Source organism: Thermochaetoides thermophila (assembly GCF_000221225.1).
Source record: "Thermochaetoides thermophila DSM 1495 unplaced genomic scaffold scf7180000011816, whole genome shotgun sequence".
Taxonomy (NCBI): Eukaryota; Fungi; Ascomycota; class Sordariomycetes; order Sordariales; family Chaetomiaceae; genus Thermochaetoides; species Thermochaetoides thermophila.
Window position 1 is genome coordinate 5,881,841 of NW_006383032.1, and position 12,226 is coordinate 5,894,066.

General features: G+C 49.3%; 5 protein-coding genes across 5 annotated transcripts; 3 read left to right on the forward strand and 2 right to left on the reverse strand.

Annotated features, from left to right (window-relative positions):
- Positions 1-3,543: 3,543 nt before the first annotated feature.
- Positions 3,544-4,530, reverse strand: CTHT_0037040 (uncharacterized protein; the record flags this gene model as incomplete). Its single annotated transcript, XM_006694066.1, has 4 exons — positions 3,544-3,894; positions 3,971-4,141; positions 4,198-4,436; positions 4,488-4,530. The coding sequence occupies 4 exons, from the start codon at positions 4,528-4,530 to the stop codon at positions 3,544-3,546; spliced, it is 804 nt and encodes a 267-aa protein (XP_006694129.1).
- A 1,012-nt stretch (positions 4,531-5,542) lies between these two features.
- On the forward strand, positions 5,543-6,822 carry CTHT_0037050 (D-amino-acid oxidase-like protein; the record flags this gene model as incomplete). Its single annotated transcript, XM_006694067.1, has 4 exons — positions 5,543-5,565; positions 5,632-5,766; positions 5,844-5,941; positions 5,993-6,822. The coding sequence occupies 4 exons, from the start codon at positions 5,543-5,545 to the stop codon at positions 6,820-6,822; spliced, it is 1,086 nt and encodes a 361-aa protein (XP_006694130.1).
- A 296-nt stretch (positions 6,823-7,118) lies between these two features.
- CTHT_0037060 (uncharacterized protein) lies at positions 7,119-7,586 on the forward strand (the record flags this gene model as incomplete). Its single annotated transcript, XM_006694068.1, has 2 exons — positions 7,119-7,269; positions 7,336-7,586. The coding sequence occupies 2 exons, from the start codon at positions 7,119-7,121 to the stop codon at positions 7,584-7,586; spliced, it is 402 nt and encodes a 133-aa protein (XP_006694131.1).
- Positions 7,587-8,595: 1,009 nt separating this feature from the next.
- CTHT_0037070 (eukaryotic translation initiation factor eIF1a-like protein) lies at positions 8,596-9,077 on the reverse strand (the record flags this gene model as incomplete). The annotated part of the gene is made up of 2 exons (XM_006694069.1): positions 8,596-8,695; positions 8,767-9,077. 2 exons carry the CDS (start codon positions 9,075-9,077, stop codon positions 8,596-8,598), a joined length of 411 nt encoding a protein of 136 aa, XP_006694132.1.
- Positions 9,078-10,013: 936 nt separating this feature from the next.
- On the forward strand, positions 10,014-10,904 carry CTHT_0037080 (phosphatase-like protein; the record flags this gene model as incomplete). Its single annotated transcript, XM_006694070.1, has 3 exons — positions 10,014-10,504; positions 10,565-10,713; positions 10,846-10,904. 3 exons carry the CDS (start codon positions 10,014-10,016, stop codon positions 10,902-10,904), a joined length of 699 nt encoding a protein of 232 aa, XP_006694133.1.
- Between the last annotated feature and the right edge of the window lie 1,322 nt (positions 10,905-12,226).

Sequence of the window (12,226 nt, forward strand, 5' to 3'; positions counted from 1 at the left end):
TGCAGAAAAAGTTCTGGACTATATGGGAGGGTCTGGTGTGCTCGGAGCACAATCCTTTGAGAAAGGGAGAGATGGAGCCTTTTCAAGTTGGGTGAGTTGAGAAGAATCGTGGTGATACGCTGTCTCCATTTGATGAGATCACCGCAAAGCTCAGTCAAGGCCAGCGTTTCGAGGTTTCGAAAAATAGAGAGATCATAGCCTCCCTCCACTGCACCACAATACAATGGAACGATGGTGTCATTATGCTCATAGCTCCGACACCATGGCCATGGTGAGAGGCCGCAATAATGGATCTCAAGGCTCCGGAGCTGGGGACATGAAGTTCGTAAGATTTGGATAGTGGAAGGTGCTAAAGGGAATGTTTCGGGGCAACTAAGTGTTGGAATCATTAGCAAACGCTTATCATCCAGTGTGTTATAGTCTTGTCATCTGATAGACAAGATAATTTTGCAATGAGTATGGACGCGTAACATACACAAAACGTTCGAGATTTGACAGCTTGGGAATAATTTGGCGAAGGACGTGATTGAACTGTTGAACAGCAAACCTATCTTCGCACGGACAAGCAATGTTCTCGCGCGTCTTGACAGATGTACGGGCAATAAGCGATCTTGTGTAGACCAAATTTCGGTTACTTGGCTTGATCCTGTCAACGTTTCTGTCAATCTCTCGGTAGAGATGAACACTAAAGATTGCATTCCAAAAGCGGCATGTTAAACATAGGCTGTATAATGTCTTAGTATCTAGGGCCTACAGACTTCACTGTCAGCGGGTTTTGTCTTCACGGAAGACTTCCAATACCCGAGTTGGTTTGCCATTCATGTGCGTGATCGTGAAAGTCCGCTAACTTACCAAATCCCCAATAAGATCCAATATGTCTCCATTAAGCGCAACCCGTGACTCCGATGATGGCGAACTCTGTAGCTGAGATCGTGGCCGGCGTAATGACAACCACTCCTTCAGCTTGTGCAACCGGCCTTGCATCGTGAACCTAGAACCTAGATTCAAACAGCAACAGACAAGTACTGGTGGAGCCACTATCCCTCCAAGCCTTAGGAGACTAGATCATCTCGTTTAACGTTTCGTCTCACTTGCTCGACACGGTGTAACTCCAAGAATGTGTGATGCTGTAAGTTTGCCAAGCTTTAAGTCGTGGAACGTTCTTGGACTGACAACATACCCCTCACACCCTTTAAACACCCCCCGACTTTTCATTGGTGTGGCTAAGCCCCGGAGCTGCACAAACATGGTTAGGTACCTGTGGGGGTAGCCTCTGAAGGGTGATTTGGTGCGCCGGCCCTCCAAACCCCCGCTGCTGTTCGCCCCGGTTCAGGGTTATGGATGGATTGTCTGTTGCAAGCAATAACACCCATTTTCTTAGTTCTTTACTTTTCATGTTTATGGCCTCGCCTGGAGATAGAGAGTGCCATCTTATCATTTTACGACCAAGATTTTGAGCCCTAAAGGGAGAGAGTAGTACACATCAGCTGGGCGGCCAATCAATTACATCCTAGTCCTTCTCAAACCCTCTTCAGCCCATGCTATTCCACCCCCCCCTCTAACCACCCCATAAAAGTCTCAGCTTCTCTACCTTATAATAATCAGGGTTGGACGCATCAATTGAAAAGAACCGAGCAACTTTAGCCATCTGCGGCGCAGCACTCAACGGGATCTAGAAACCGCATGAACCTGTAGGAGATCTTCCCTTTTAATGTTCGTCAAATAGCCAATTGCTCAAAGCATACCCAGCTTCCAATTATATAAGAACACCTTGCGCAATATGAATGATATACTTTGGGTCTACATTTCAGGCTGTGTTAATAAGAAAGAGGCTATGTTTGAGAAAGGGAACATGGTCAGATTGCCAGCCACATTGCGAGGAGATTGTATATTATACAACATTGGCGGAATAGCATTCGTTTTTTTTTTTTTGGCTAGGTTATCCCCATGATATATCAAACTCAACGATGTCCAGATCATAGCTACGATAGAAATCTATTGATCATCATTTAGGGCCCTAATTTCGTGCCTGTGGCTTCAGTCCAAGCACCTTAGTCCTGCTGTTATAGGGTGTTGACATATCACCTAGGCACCTCTATACTTTCTCCTTTTGTATTTTCTCACGTCTTTAGCTTTCAGCATGGTCTTCTTCTTCCGGCAGCTTTGAATTGAATGTTCATGTCCCTTAAGTCCAGGCGCTGCGGTTAAACCGTTCTGCGATGACGGTAAGGCGGAAACAGCTAAAATGGCCAGAACTTCTTGCGGTGCTGGCAGTATTCACTTCCTACTTTCTTAGAAGAACCGGCTTCATCATCCCCGAAGCAAATGCACTTGATGCACAACCAAACCGATGGTTATCTATTATTACCGATTGAGGCGGCCATCTTTGTATGACAACGGGGCCATCTTCATTCTCATTTCAGCAGTTGGGTCCATCATCCCTGACTGCTGGATGAGCAGAAGCTGTAAAGGCGCTACATCACCGAACTATAAGCAATGTAGTTCCATGTCCATCGGAAGTGCCGTATCTTCTCACGTAAGCTTTATGATCCCCGTTCTAGCTGTCAGTTCAGGTTAGTATCAAGCTCCTGTCTCTGCTGTTCACTTCATCTCCTCGTCAGTACTCCAACAAAAATCCTCCAAAAGAACACCCTCTTCGCTATATTCATGCCAAAAATGGTCGTGCCTAGACTGAAATCGCTCGCGTAGCCATTCTACCTTCCAAGAACCCAGATGGCACCCGCTGACCTGGATATCCTCGCGTTTTCAAGAACTTCGACAACCTGAGTGATACTACCGATTATCTGCACGAGTGCCCTCTCGTACCTGATGGACAAAGCTACGAGATCAAAAGACTGGATCCTGGTCTTGCTCGTGTTCTGGTTTCCTCATATGGAACTCCAGGGATACTCAATGTAATCTATTACGACGAGACCAGACAGAAACACGTCTTCAGTGACGGAACAGAAGCTAAGGATCAACCGTTTACCACGGGCCGGAATTGCGAAAGCAAGAAAACCAGTGGTAAGGAGAACACTCAGGCTATGTCTGCCACACCCACTTCTAGAAACTCTCTTGAGAACGAACGGCCTCCTTTCGGTAAGGTGTCAGTATTCAGGGTGAATGTAACCGCTAACCGTTTGCAATAGCTACTGTGTGTGACCATAGATAGTAAGTTTCGAATGTGCTTGCGGCAAGGGCAACGGAGATAAAAATCACTCCCCCGCTCAGCACAACTGAGAATGACTGGCCTGCATTGGGTTCTCAGACCTCTCTCCAAAGACGAGACTGTGCTCGGTAAGATGAAAGGAGAAGAACGTAAAGCTTCGGAAGAAGCCATGGAGGAAGAATGACGACAAGATAGTCCTTTGGCGTAGTTGGATGCAGAGTATGGATCTCAAGGACGTGAAGAGGAAGGATTGCGAGATGAAAAATCTTCAGATTAATGTTTGTCGCAAATAGGCAGATTCAGAAGCTTGAATCTCGTTTCTGTTTTTTTAACCACACGAAAGTGAATCGATTTTGTTCTTGAAACACTCACTCTCACGAAGTCGCCATATGCGCCCCTCCACCAACATGGATTGTTTGCCCCGTAATCCAGCCAGCCTCCTCACTACACAACAAAGCAACTGCCCCGGCAACATCATCAGGCATGCCAAGCCTTCTCAGGGGCGACCACATTGCGACCCTGGTATCAACTTCCTCGCTGTTCAGACGCTTCTCACCTATAAAATATTCATTGGCATTCTGGCGATACATGTCGGTGCCTTTGACGCCCCCAGGAGCAACACAATTGACCGTGATATTTCTTACTCCTAGGTCCCAGGCGAGACACTTCACGAGACCGGTAACGGCAGCTTTGGAGGCGGCGTAGATCGCGTGGCGGGGGACGCCCTTTAAAAAAAGTAGCCTGTTGGAGGGAGAAAAGCAGGATAATAAAGGAAGAGTAAATGATAGGTTGGTGACATACCATGACGGCGGCCATGCTGCTCATGAGGATGAGACGTCCACCATCTTCCATATGACGCGAGGCTTGCTGGGCGACAAAGAACTGGCCCTTGACATTGACAGAAAAGACGTAGTCGATCTCGGCGCCGGATATACTCTCCACGTTCCCGAAATGCTCAATACCTGCATTGCTCTGGAAACTGACGATAAGTAGCCATTACTGAAGCTGGTATGGGTTGCGATATGTACCATCACAACGTCAATCCTCCCAAGTTTATCCTTGGCTTCATCAAACAGTCTAATGACATCCTGATCGTCGGAAATATCTGCTTTGATGACTATAGATCTAACACCATGCGTCCTACGGATGTCGCTGGCGACTTCTTCGGCGGCATTAGCCGAGCTATTGTAATTAATAACCACATCAGCTCCATGAGCGGCCAATCTCTTTGCAATAGCAGCTCCGAGGCCACGACTGGAACCAGTGACTGTGGCGGGTAAGCAGAATGTTTATGGACCTTGGATTTAAGCATATTTACCAATGGCTACTTTGCCGTTAAGATCCTTTTTGAACTGTGTCATGTTGTCCTCGGGGGGGGGGTGTTTACATAAACAAGTGACCTAAGTCTCTGAGTGACTTAGCGCTAATGAAAGAGCTCTGATACAAGGAATTGAGAAGATACCATGACACAAGACAAAGAAGAGATCGAGTCCGAAACTCGAGTTCTTGGAAGATAAACTCTGATCCTGAAGCGGAGTCCGATGACAACCTATGCATCATGCAGTATCAGAGAAAGCATCACAAAACCGATAGGGTTATATTTATGAGTGGCAAGTGTCGACATTCTATGAGGTCATCGAGCAATCGATGAAAGGCTAACAAAAACTTGCGAGGAAGTTTGGAGACAACTCCAGTGAGATGCTCCATTGCTTCTGGGACTTTCGGATGAACTGGTTGAAACGGCGAAGAGTCAGGCGTATCAGTAAATGCCTTTCAAACAGCAAAGCCCTTCCTGAAAGATCTTGATCGACGGTCGAAGTTGACCGCACATATCAGAGATCCGCGGAGCAATCGGACGATGCACGTCACGGAGCGGGGCTGCCCATGTCGGCTCCGGCGGGCCTGTGTTAAGTCAAGTTGGTGCAAATAGGCGGCACAGTTCTCGACAAGAGAATATCCGCCACTCATCTATTGCTTGATTGCCGCGAAACGGCAAAGGGCGCAGCAAGCTGTTCGATAAGGCTAGCCCTGCAGCAGCAGAAAGTTTTTGTTGGGGCCCAAACAGCACAGCGGAACAACTGACGAAGTTTGGTTGGCTGGTAATACGTGGGTGGCCCCGAGCAGCGATAGGCCCGTCCGAGAAGCGGGGAGCGCATTATCCCACTTTGCTGCCGGCGGGAGGTGCTTGTCCCGATGCGGGCCGCACGAGGGAGGGAGCGGCACGAGGGCAGTGAAAACCCGGAGCCCTACCCTCCCTTGACCAGTCTTCTGGTTCATTTGTGCAACTCACCGTCTCATCATCTACCAAACGGACTGGTTAGGGGGTGTAACCATTCCAGATACTTGGTGTCAATTTGCCCAGCTATTGTTAACATGCCGACGATCGTGGTTCTTGGGTAAGAACCCCTGGCACCGGAACCAGCGGGTCACACGGACGATGGCTGATGGAAGGGTGTGTTCAGTGCCGGTGTGAGCGGTCTCACCTGTGCCCTTCTCCTGGCAAAGAAGGGCAATGAGGTGACAGTGATCGCGAAGCATATGCCCGGCGACTATGACGCCGAGTATACATCTCCATGGGCTGGCGCCAATGTCCTTCCGTAAGTTGATGGCTGCCGTCCTCCGGATCTTCCGGAACAAGCGGCGGAACAACAGGACTGACACCAAGTCACCTTAGAATGGCCATGGCAAAGGACAGCCGGTGGGAGAGACGGACTTGGCCTGAGCTTGCAAGGCTTGCAAAAGAAGTGCCCGAGGCTGGCATTCACTTCCAGAGTTAGTTGTGTCACCGGTGAAACATACCTGTCACTCTGCTGACGACAACAGCTGTCCGGGTCCTCCGCCGGCAAAAGGATGTAGCTGAGGGCTTTAAAGCGGCCCTCTCAGACGGGCTCTTCCAGCCCAACCCGTGGTACAAAGACTTGATGCCAGATTACCGCGAGCTCCCAAAGAGCGAGCTTCCAGAAGGCATGCACTCTGGGTGCGAGTTCACTTCGGTGTGCATCAACACCGCCATCTACCTTCCATGGCTCATCGGCCAATGCGCGAAGTACGGAGTGAAGTTCAAGCGTGCCGTTCTCAAGCACATCTCAGAAGCAGCGCACATGAGCCACACGGGCGGCAAAGCAGACATCATCATCAACGCGTCAGGCCTTCTGGCATGCAGACTCGGCGGCGTCATGGACAAGGCCGTATATCCAGCCCGTGGACAGATTATCTTAGTTCGGAACTCAGCCAAGGGCCTCATGCCTACAGTGAGTGGCTCCGACGACGGCGAGGACGAGGTGATCTACGTGATGGAGAGGGCCTATGGCGGCGGCACGATCCTCGGCGGCACGTACATGAAGGGCAACTGGGACCCGAACCCTGATCCGAACATTGCCATGCGCATCATGAAGCGGACTGTGCAGACACATCCTGAGTTGACTGGAGGGAAGGGCATTGAGGGGCTAGACATCATTCGGCATGGTGTTGGGCTGCGGCCAGCGCGAGAGGGTGGTGTCAGGATTGAGAAGGAGATGATTGATGGGACCTGGGTCGTGCATAACTATGGTCATGCTGGCTGGGGCTATCAGGGGAGCTATGGGTGTGCTGAACGGGTCGTTGAGCTGGTCGACGAGATTGCTGGGCAACTGAAGCGCACATCGAAGTTGTAAATTGTGGTTGAGGAAATGGCAAGTCAAAGTTGAAGAACATAGGAAGAGAGAACCCTCGATTTCATCCCGCCTCGGCTCCAACAATGGAGTGAGGACCTTGATGGCTGCCAGCTGTTGCACTCTCTTATGGCAGCTGTTGCCAGTTGGAACGACCGGCTTGGACCGCTGGGGTCATGTGGGCCTTACGCCACCAAGGGGCAGCTCCAAACAGACACGCTAACACGTTAAATGTTCATGGGCATTCACAAGGAGCCATCATCACTGAATCTCCTCTCGCCATGAACCGCTGAAGCAGCATGGCCACCAAAAAACCACCAATACCTCTACGACTGGTCCAGTTCACATTGGACGTCGCCAATGGACAACATGCACTCTCCAAGCTTATCCCGCCAGTGCTTTTCCTGGCCGACGGCCTGCTATGTGGGTTGATCATATGGAAGGTCCCTTGTAAGTGGGCTGCGAGATGCTGCTTCACCACATCTCTCCAAGCTGACAATAACTTGCACACAAAAGACACTGAGATCGACTGGGTCGCCTATATGGAACAAATCTCACAGATCGTTTCCGGCGAGCGTGATTACACTAAAGTTCGAGGAGGCACCGGCCCCCTGGTCTACCCAGCTGCTCATGTCTGGGTCTACAAGGGCCTCTACTACATGACCGATGAGGGCCAGAACATCCTTCTAGCCCAACAACTCTTCGCGGGGCTGTACATGGCCACACTTGCTGTGGTAATGGCATGCTACTGGCAAGCAAAGGTCTGATGGATCCTCTCGCATTCACACATATTACTTAACACGACGTCCACTAACGACTCATCAACAGGTTCCTCCCTATGTGTTTCCCCTCCTTGTCCTGTCCAAACGCCTGCACAGCATCTTCATGCTGCGCTGCTTTAACGACTGCTTCGCAACATTCTTTCTCTGGCTGGCCATCTTTTTTCTCCAACGACGCAATTGGTACCTCGGCACCCTGGCATACACATGGGGTCTTGGAGTAAAGATGTCGCTGCTGTTATCCCTACCAGCAATTGGAGTGGTGCTGCTGCTAGGCAGTGGGTTCGCTACGAGCTTGGTGCTTGCCGCAGTGATAGGCCTGGTTCAGGTGCTGATTGCTGTGCCCTTCTTGGCAGAGAATCCATGGGGATACTTTGGCAGGGCGTTTGAGCTGTCACGGCGGTTTCTGTTTAAGTGGACTGTCAACTGGCGATTCGTGGGGGAAGAGGTGTTTCTAAGCAAGGGGTTCTCACTGGCTCTGCTGGGGCTGCATGCAGCCACATTGCTGGTGTTCATTACAACGCGCTGGCTAAAACCTGGCCGAAAGTCATTTACACATATCATGGGAGCGATCTTAACAGGGAAGTCACCATTCACGAAACAGGAACAGCAGGGGATATCTCGTGAGGTCACAACACGCTTTATTATTACAACTATTCTCACAGCAAACACAATCGGTCTTCTCTTTGCTCGATCCCTCCACTACCAGTTTTACTCTTACCTAGCGTGGTCCACACCGTTCCTACTGTGGCGCAGCGGGGTGCATCCTGCGTTGCAGTATGTGATGTGGTGTGTTCAGGAATGGGCGTGGAACGTGTATCCCAGTACCCCTCTCAGCTCTGGTATTTTAGTGAGTGTTCTTGCCGTGACAGTGGTTGTTGTGTGGGCGGGTGTTCGGGAAGATTGGGAGCCGAAAAGGGATGTGATGAAGAGTGATGTGGCAAAAAGATGATGGCGATCATTTTTTGGAAGGTATCGCGGTGCTGTAGATTTGTCGTCAATGGTTCTCTACATTATCCTCTGAGTCACTGGGTGGCATCTGGTATCCAGGACTCGGTGGCCCGTTTTGGACAATGATGCGAGGAAATTCTTTTGGCCTGGAAACACCATGTCAGTCAGCAAAATATAATAGACAAAGAACAGGCAGAGAGGGTGTTCAAATAAATACCAGTATGGTTGTTGGCGCCATTCTTTTTCATTGCACACGACGTTGACGATTTTGCCAATCACTTTACAGTTCTTCGACCGGGCGACCTCATCTATCTCAACCACCACATAGCCTCTGACACGTATGAAGATGGTATCGTGGAACTTTTTCTCCAGGGAGGCTTTGAGTTCTTCCCCCGTCGGAAGTTTGCATGTGTAGGTGAGATTGCCTTCGACCTTGACCACCTGGCAGATGTGTTGATTTTCGCCCAGCTCGTCGGGAGCGTGAGCAGTATTTTGCAGAACCTTGACAGCACGACGAATGCGGCCCATGCTTGCAATTTTGGTTTGATGTTTTTGAAGATGTTTTTTTGGGGTGTAGCTGAGGGTTTGTTTTTGTTTGCTTTGATTGTTCGTTGGGTGAGGTGGACGATCGCAAAGGCGAAGGTTGATGTTCGTGTTTGTTAAGTGATGGGAGTCGATGAGGTGGTGTTCGCTCAAGGTCGTGATGCTGACTGTTGATGTTTGTATATTTGTGTTTACAGTGATAAAAAGCTGTAAAGTTGAGTTTTTGTGTTGTGAGTGCGGGTGTGAGTGAGTGCAGATGAAAGTACTGAACAGTCTTGAGGACAAGTCCAACAGTAGAGTTTGATGTTCTTTGGAAAATGGAACTCTTGGGGGGTTTGCCACTCTTTTAAATTCTTGGTCCAAAACCCAGGAGCCACACAATCAGCCTTGGACGCGACGACAACGTTTGTTTACTTGCATCATTGTTTATTTTGCTTAAGACATCATCAAGATATCTGTATCGAGATACTTGAATTACCCATGTATGTAAAGAAAAAAGTTGCAGCATTCCCTTTTCTACCTCATTTTTCGGACCGGTGTCGGTCCCCGCTTGTGGGGCGGAGTTGCCCCGCCCCCGCGGTTTGACAATAGACGCCGCAGGTGGACATGATGCAGCCTGTGATGGGAGAGGGGCGAACGCGGGATGACAGGGATCGGTCCGGCAGAGACACATCTTGATCCGGGACCATTACCGGGTCTTTGGATAATTAGCTGCCCATTTTTTCAGATCTTTTGAACCTTTAATCTTTAATTTCTTCATATTCCCAAATTCTGGAAACTACTCGCCTGCGTTGCCGCGGCTACAGTCCAAAAGCAGTACACATCTGCCATTCTTCATCCCATCTCTTGATCACAAACTTATTCCCTTTACAGGGTATTTTCAGGTCTCCTACTGATTTTGATTCCTTCGCATCCCTTAAAATGGGTTCCGTTTCCCCAGCAACCCTTCCTGCGCTCAAGACAAATCCCAAGTTCATCTTCTTCACGGATTTTGACGGCACCATCACTCAGCAAGACAGCAATGACTACATGACGGACAACCTGGGCTTTGGCCCGGAGCTGCGTCGCAAGGGCAACCAGGACGTGCTCCATGGCCGTCGCCATTTCCGCGATGCCTTCCGGGAGATGCTCGACAGCATTAGCACCCCCTTGGACCAGTGCATCGACATCCTCCGCAAGAACATCGACCTCGATCCTGGCTTCAAAGAGTTCTTTCACTGGGCCAAGGAGAACAACATGCCCATTGTCGTCCTGAGTGGTGGCATGGAGCCCATCATCCGCGCCCTGCTTGCCCACATGCTCGGCGAGGAGGAGGCCAAGTCGCTGCAGATTGTTAGCAACCAGGTTGCACCGAGGCCCGGGAAGAGCATCAACGATGAGAATGGATGGCAGATTGTGTATCATGATGACAGGTGGGATGATCTTTTCATCTGAGCTTTTCAGGGGTCAACACAAGTGCTGACATGAGGTAGTGGGTTTGGACACGACAAGTCCCTAGAGATCCGTCCTTACGCCAGACTTCCAGCTGAGGAGAGGCCGGTCCTCTTTTACGCTGGTGACGGTGTGTCTGATCTGTCAGCCGCCAAGGAGACTGACCTGCTCTTTGCCAAAGCAGGACGCGGTATGCTGACGCCCATACCCCTGTTATCTTGGGTGTCGCTGCTGACTGTGGTCCCAGACCTCGTAACATTTTGTGAAAGGGAGAAAGTGCCGTTCAGAACATTCCGCAATTTTTATGACATTCTTACCACAGTAAAGGATATCGCTGCGGGAAAACTGTCTGTAAAGGAGGCTGCCTCTGGTAGGCAATGATGGGCTGTTGAATAGAAAAATTCGTTTGGACCTAGATACAATACTTGAATAGACCGTAGACCACCGCCCGATGCTAGGGGGTATAATTGCCTTGGTTGGCAGCTCAACTTGTCCTTTATGTCTTTGTAACAGTGACTGTGACGTGTCTACAAACATTTATCATACATTTTCGAGCCCTCTTTACTGTCCTACGATAATTTGGTCAATCAACGCTTATTTGACATCATGTCGACACACTCATCTTCTATCTCATGTGACCTAGTAAGCAACCTCTGAGGGCTCAGATAACATTGACAGGTTCTTGTTTTGTTTCATGTGTTTCAGCAAGCTCAGTTGTATGCACGGTGGGAACGAAGCCAACCACCACCGCTTTTGAGATTTGTCGTCGCAAATACTGCAGATCGCTATGACTACAGGTATAGAAATGAAATACTTACACAGACCCCCTAGATGAGAGAAATAATAACTCCGGAATCATGATTTTTGCTACCATTCATTCCGAAGCAAACTCAACACCCAGCGCGGGTACGTGAAGACATCACACCCTGCAACGCGAGATGGAGAACTATGTTTCAGAGAAACAACAATGCACCGTGTAAATTTGAGGTAAATCTGTGTGTGTCGCCGAACAAGGGCTTCAAGATCAAGTTGGGCATGACTGTATGCCTGTGAACAGGAGTAATGGTATATATGACAAATGAAGATTATACTATCGAGTGCCCGATTTCAGTTAGCTTGAGCAATGAGGTACCTATGTGGCAAAAAAAAAGCTGTTGTCACTGTTAACATCCAGATTCTGGGATGGGAACTAAGATGATGAAGGTAGCTGACAGGCAGGTATGTCAGGCAATGAGGAAAAGGAAGGACTGGAATGTCGAGAAGCATTGCTGAGATGTTCCCGCCCCTGGCACCAAGGGTTCTGAATCGCTGGTACTAGACATCTTAGACTGCTACTAGTGATTTTTCCACTCTCGGTGTTTGAAGCTGGAAAGGAGGTACCTATCTCATTTTATGCTATCAGTGTGTCCTAAACGATTCTGGGATGAAAGCATTATGGCCAGCGAGAAAAGACAGCAGCAGTAGTCAAGGCCCAGGGTCTTATAGGTGGTGATCGTCCATTATCTGGGGTCGGGTGGCCTGAGTAGGCAACTTGAATAGTGGAGCTGCCAACAAAAAAGTGGAAAATTCGTTCATCCCTTGCTATGATGCGCAGAAAAATGACATGTATTTAATATCCAATGTTCGTCAAAGATATCGATGCTCGGAGTTAAATATTTTGCTCCCGGTTGCCCCTGGCTCTCTTTCACGGGCCAACTTACATT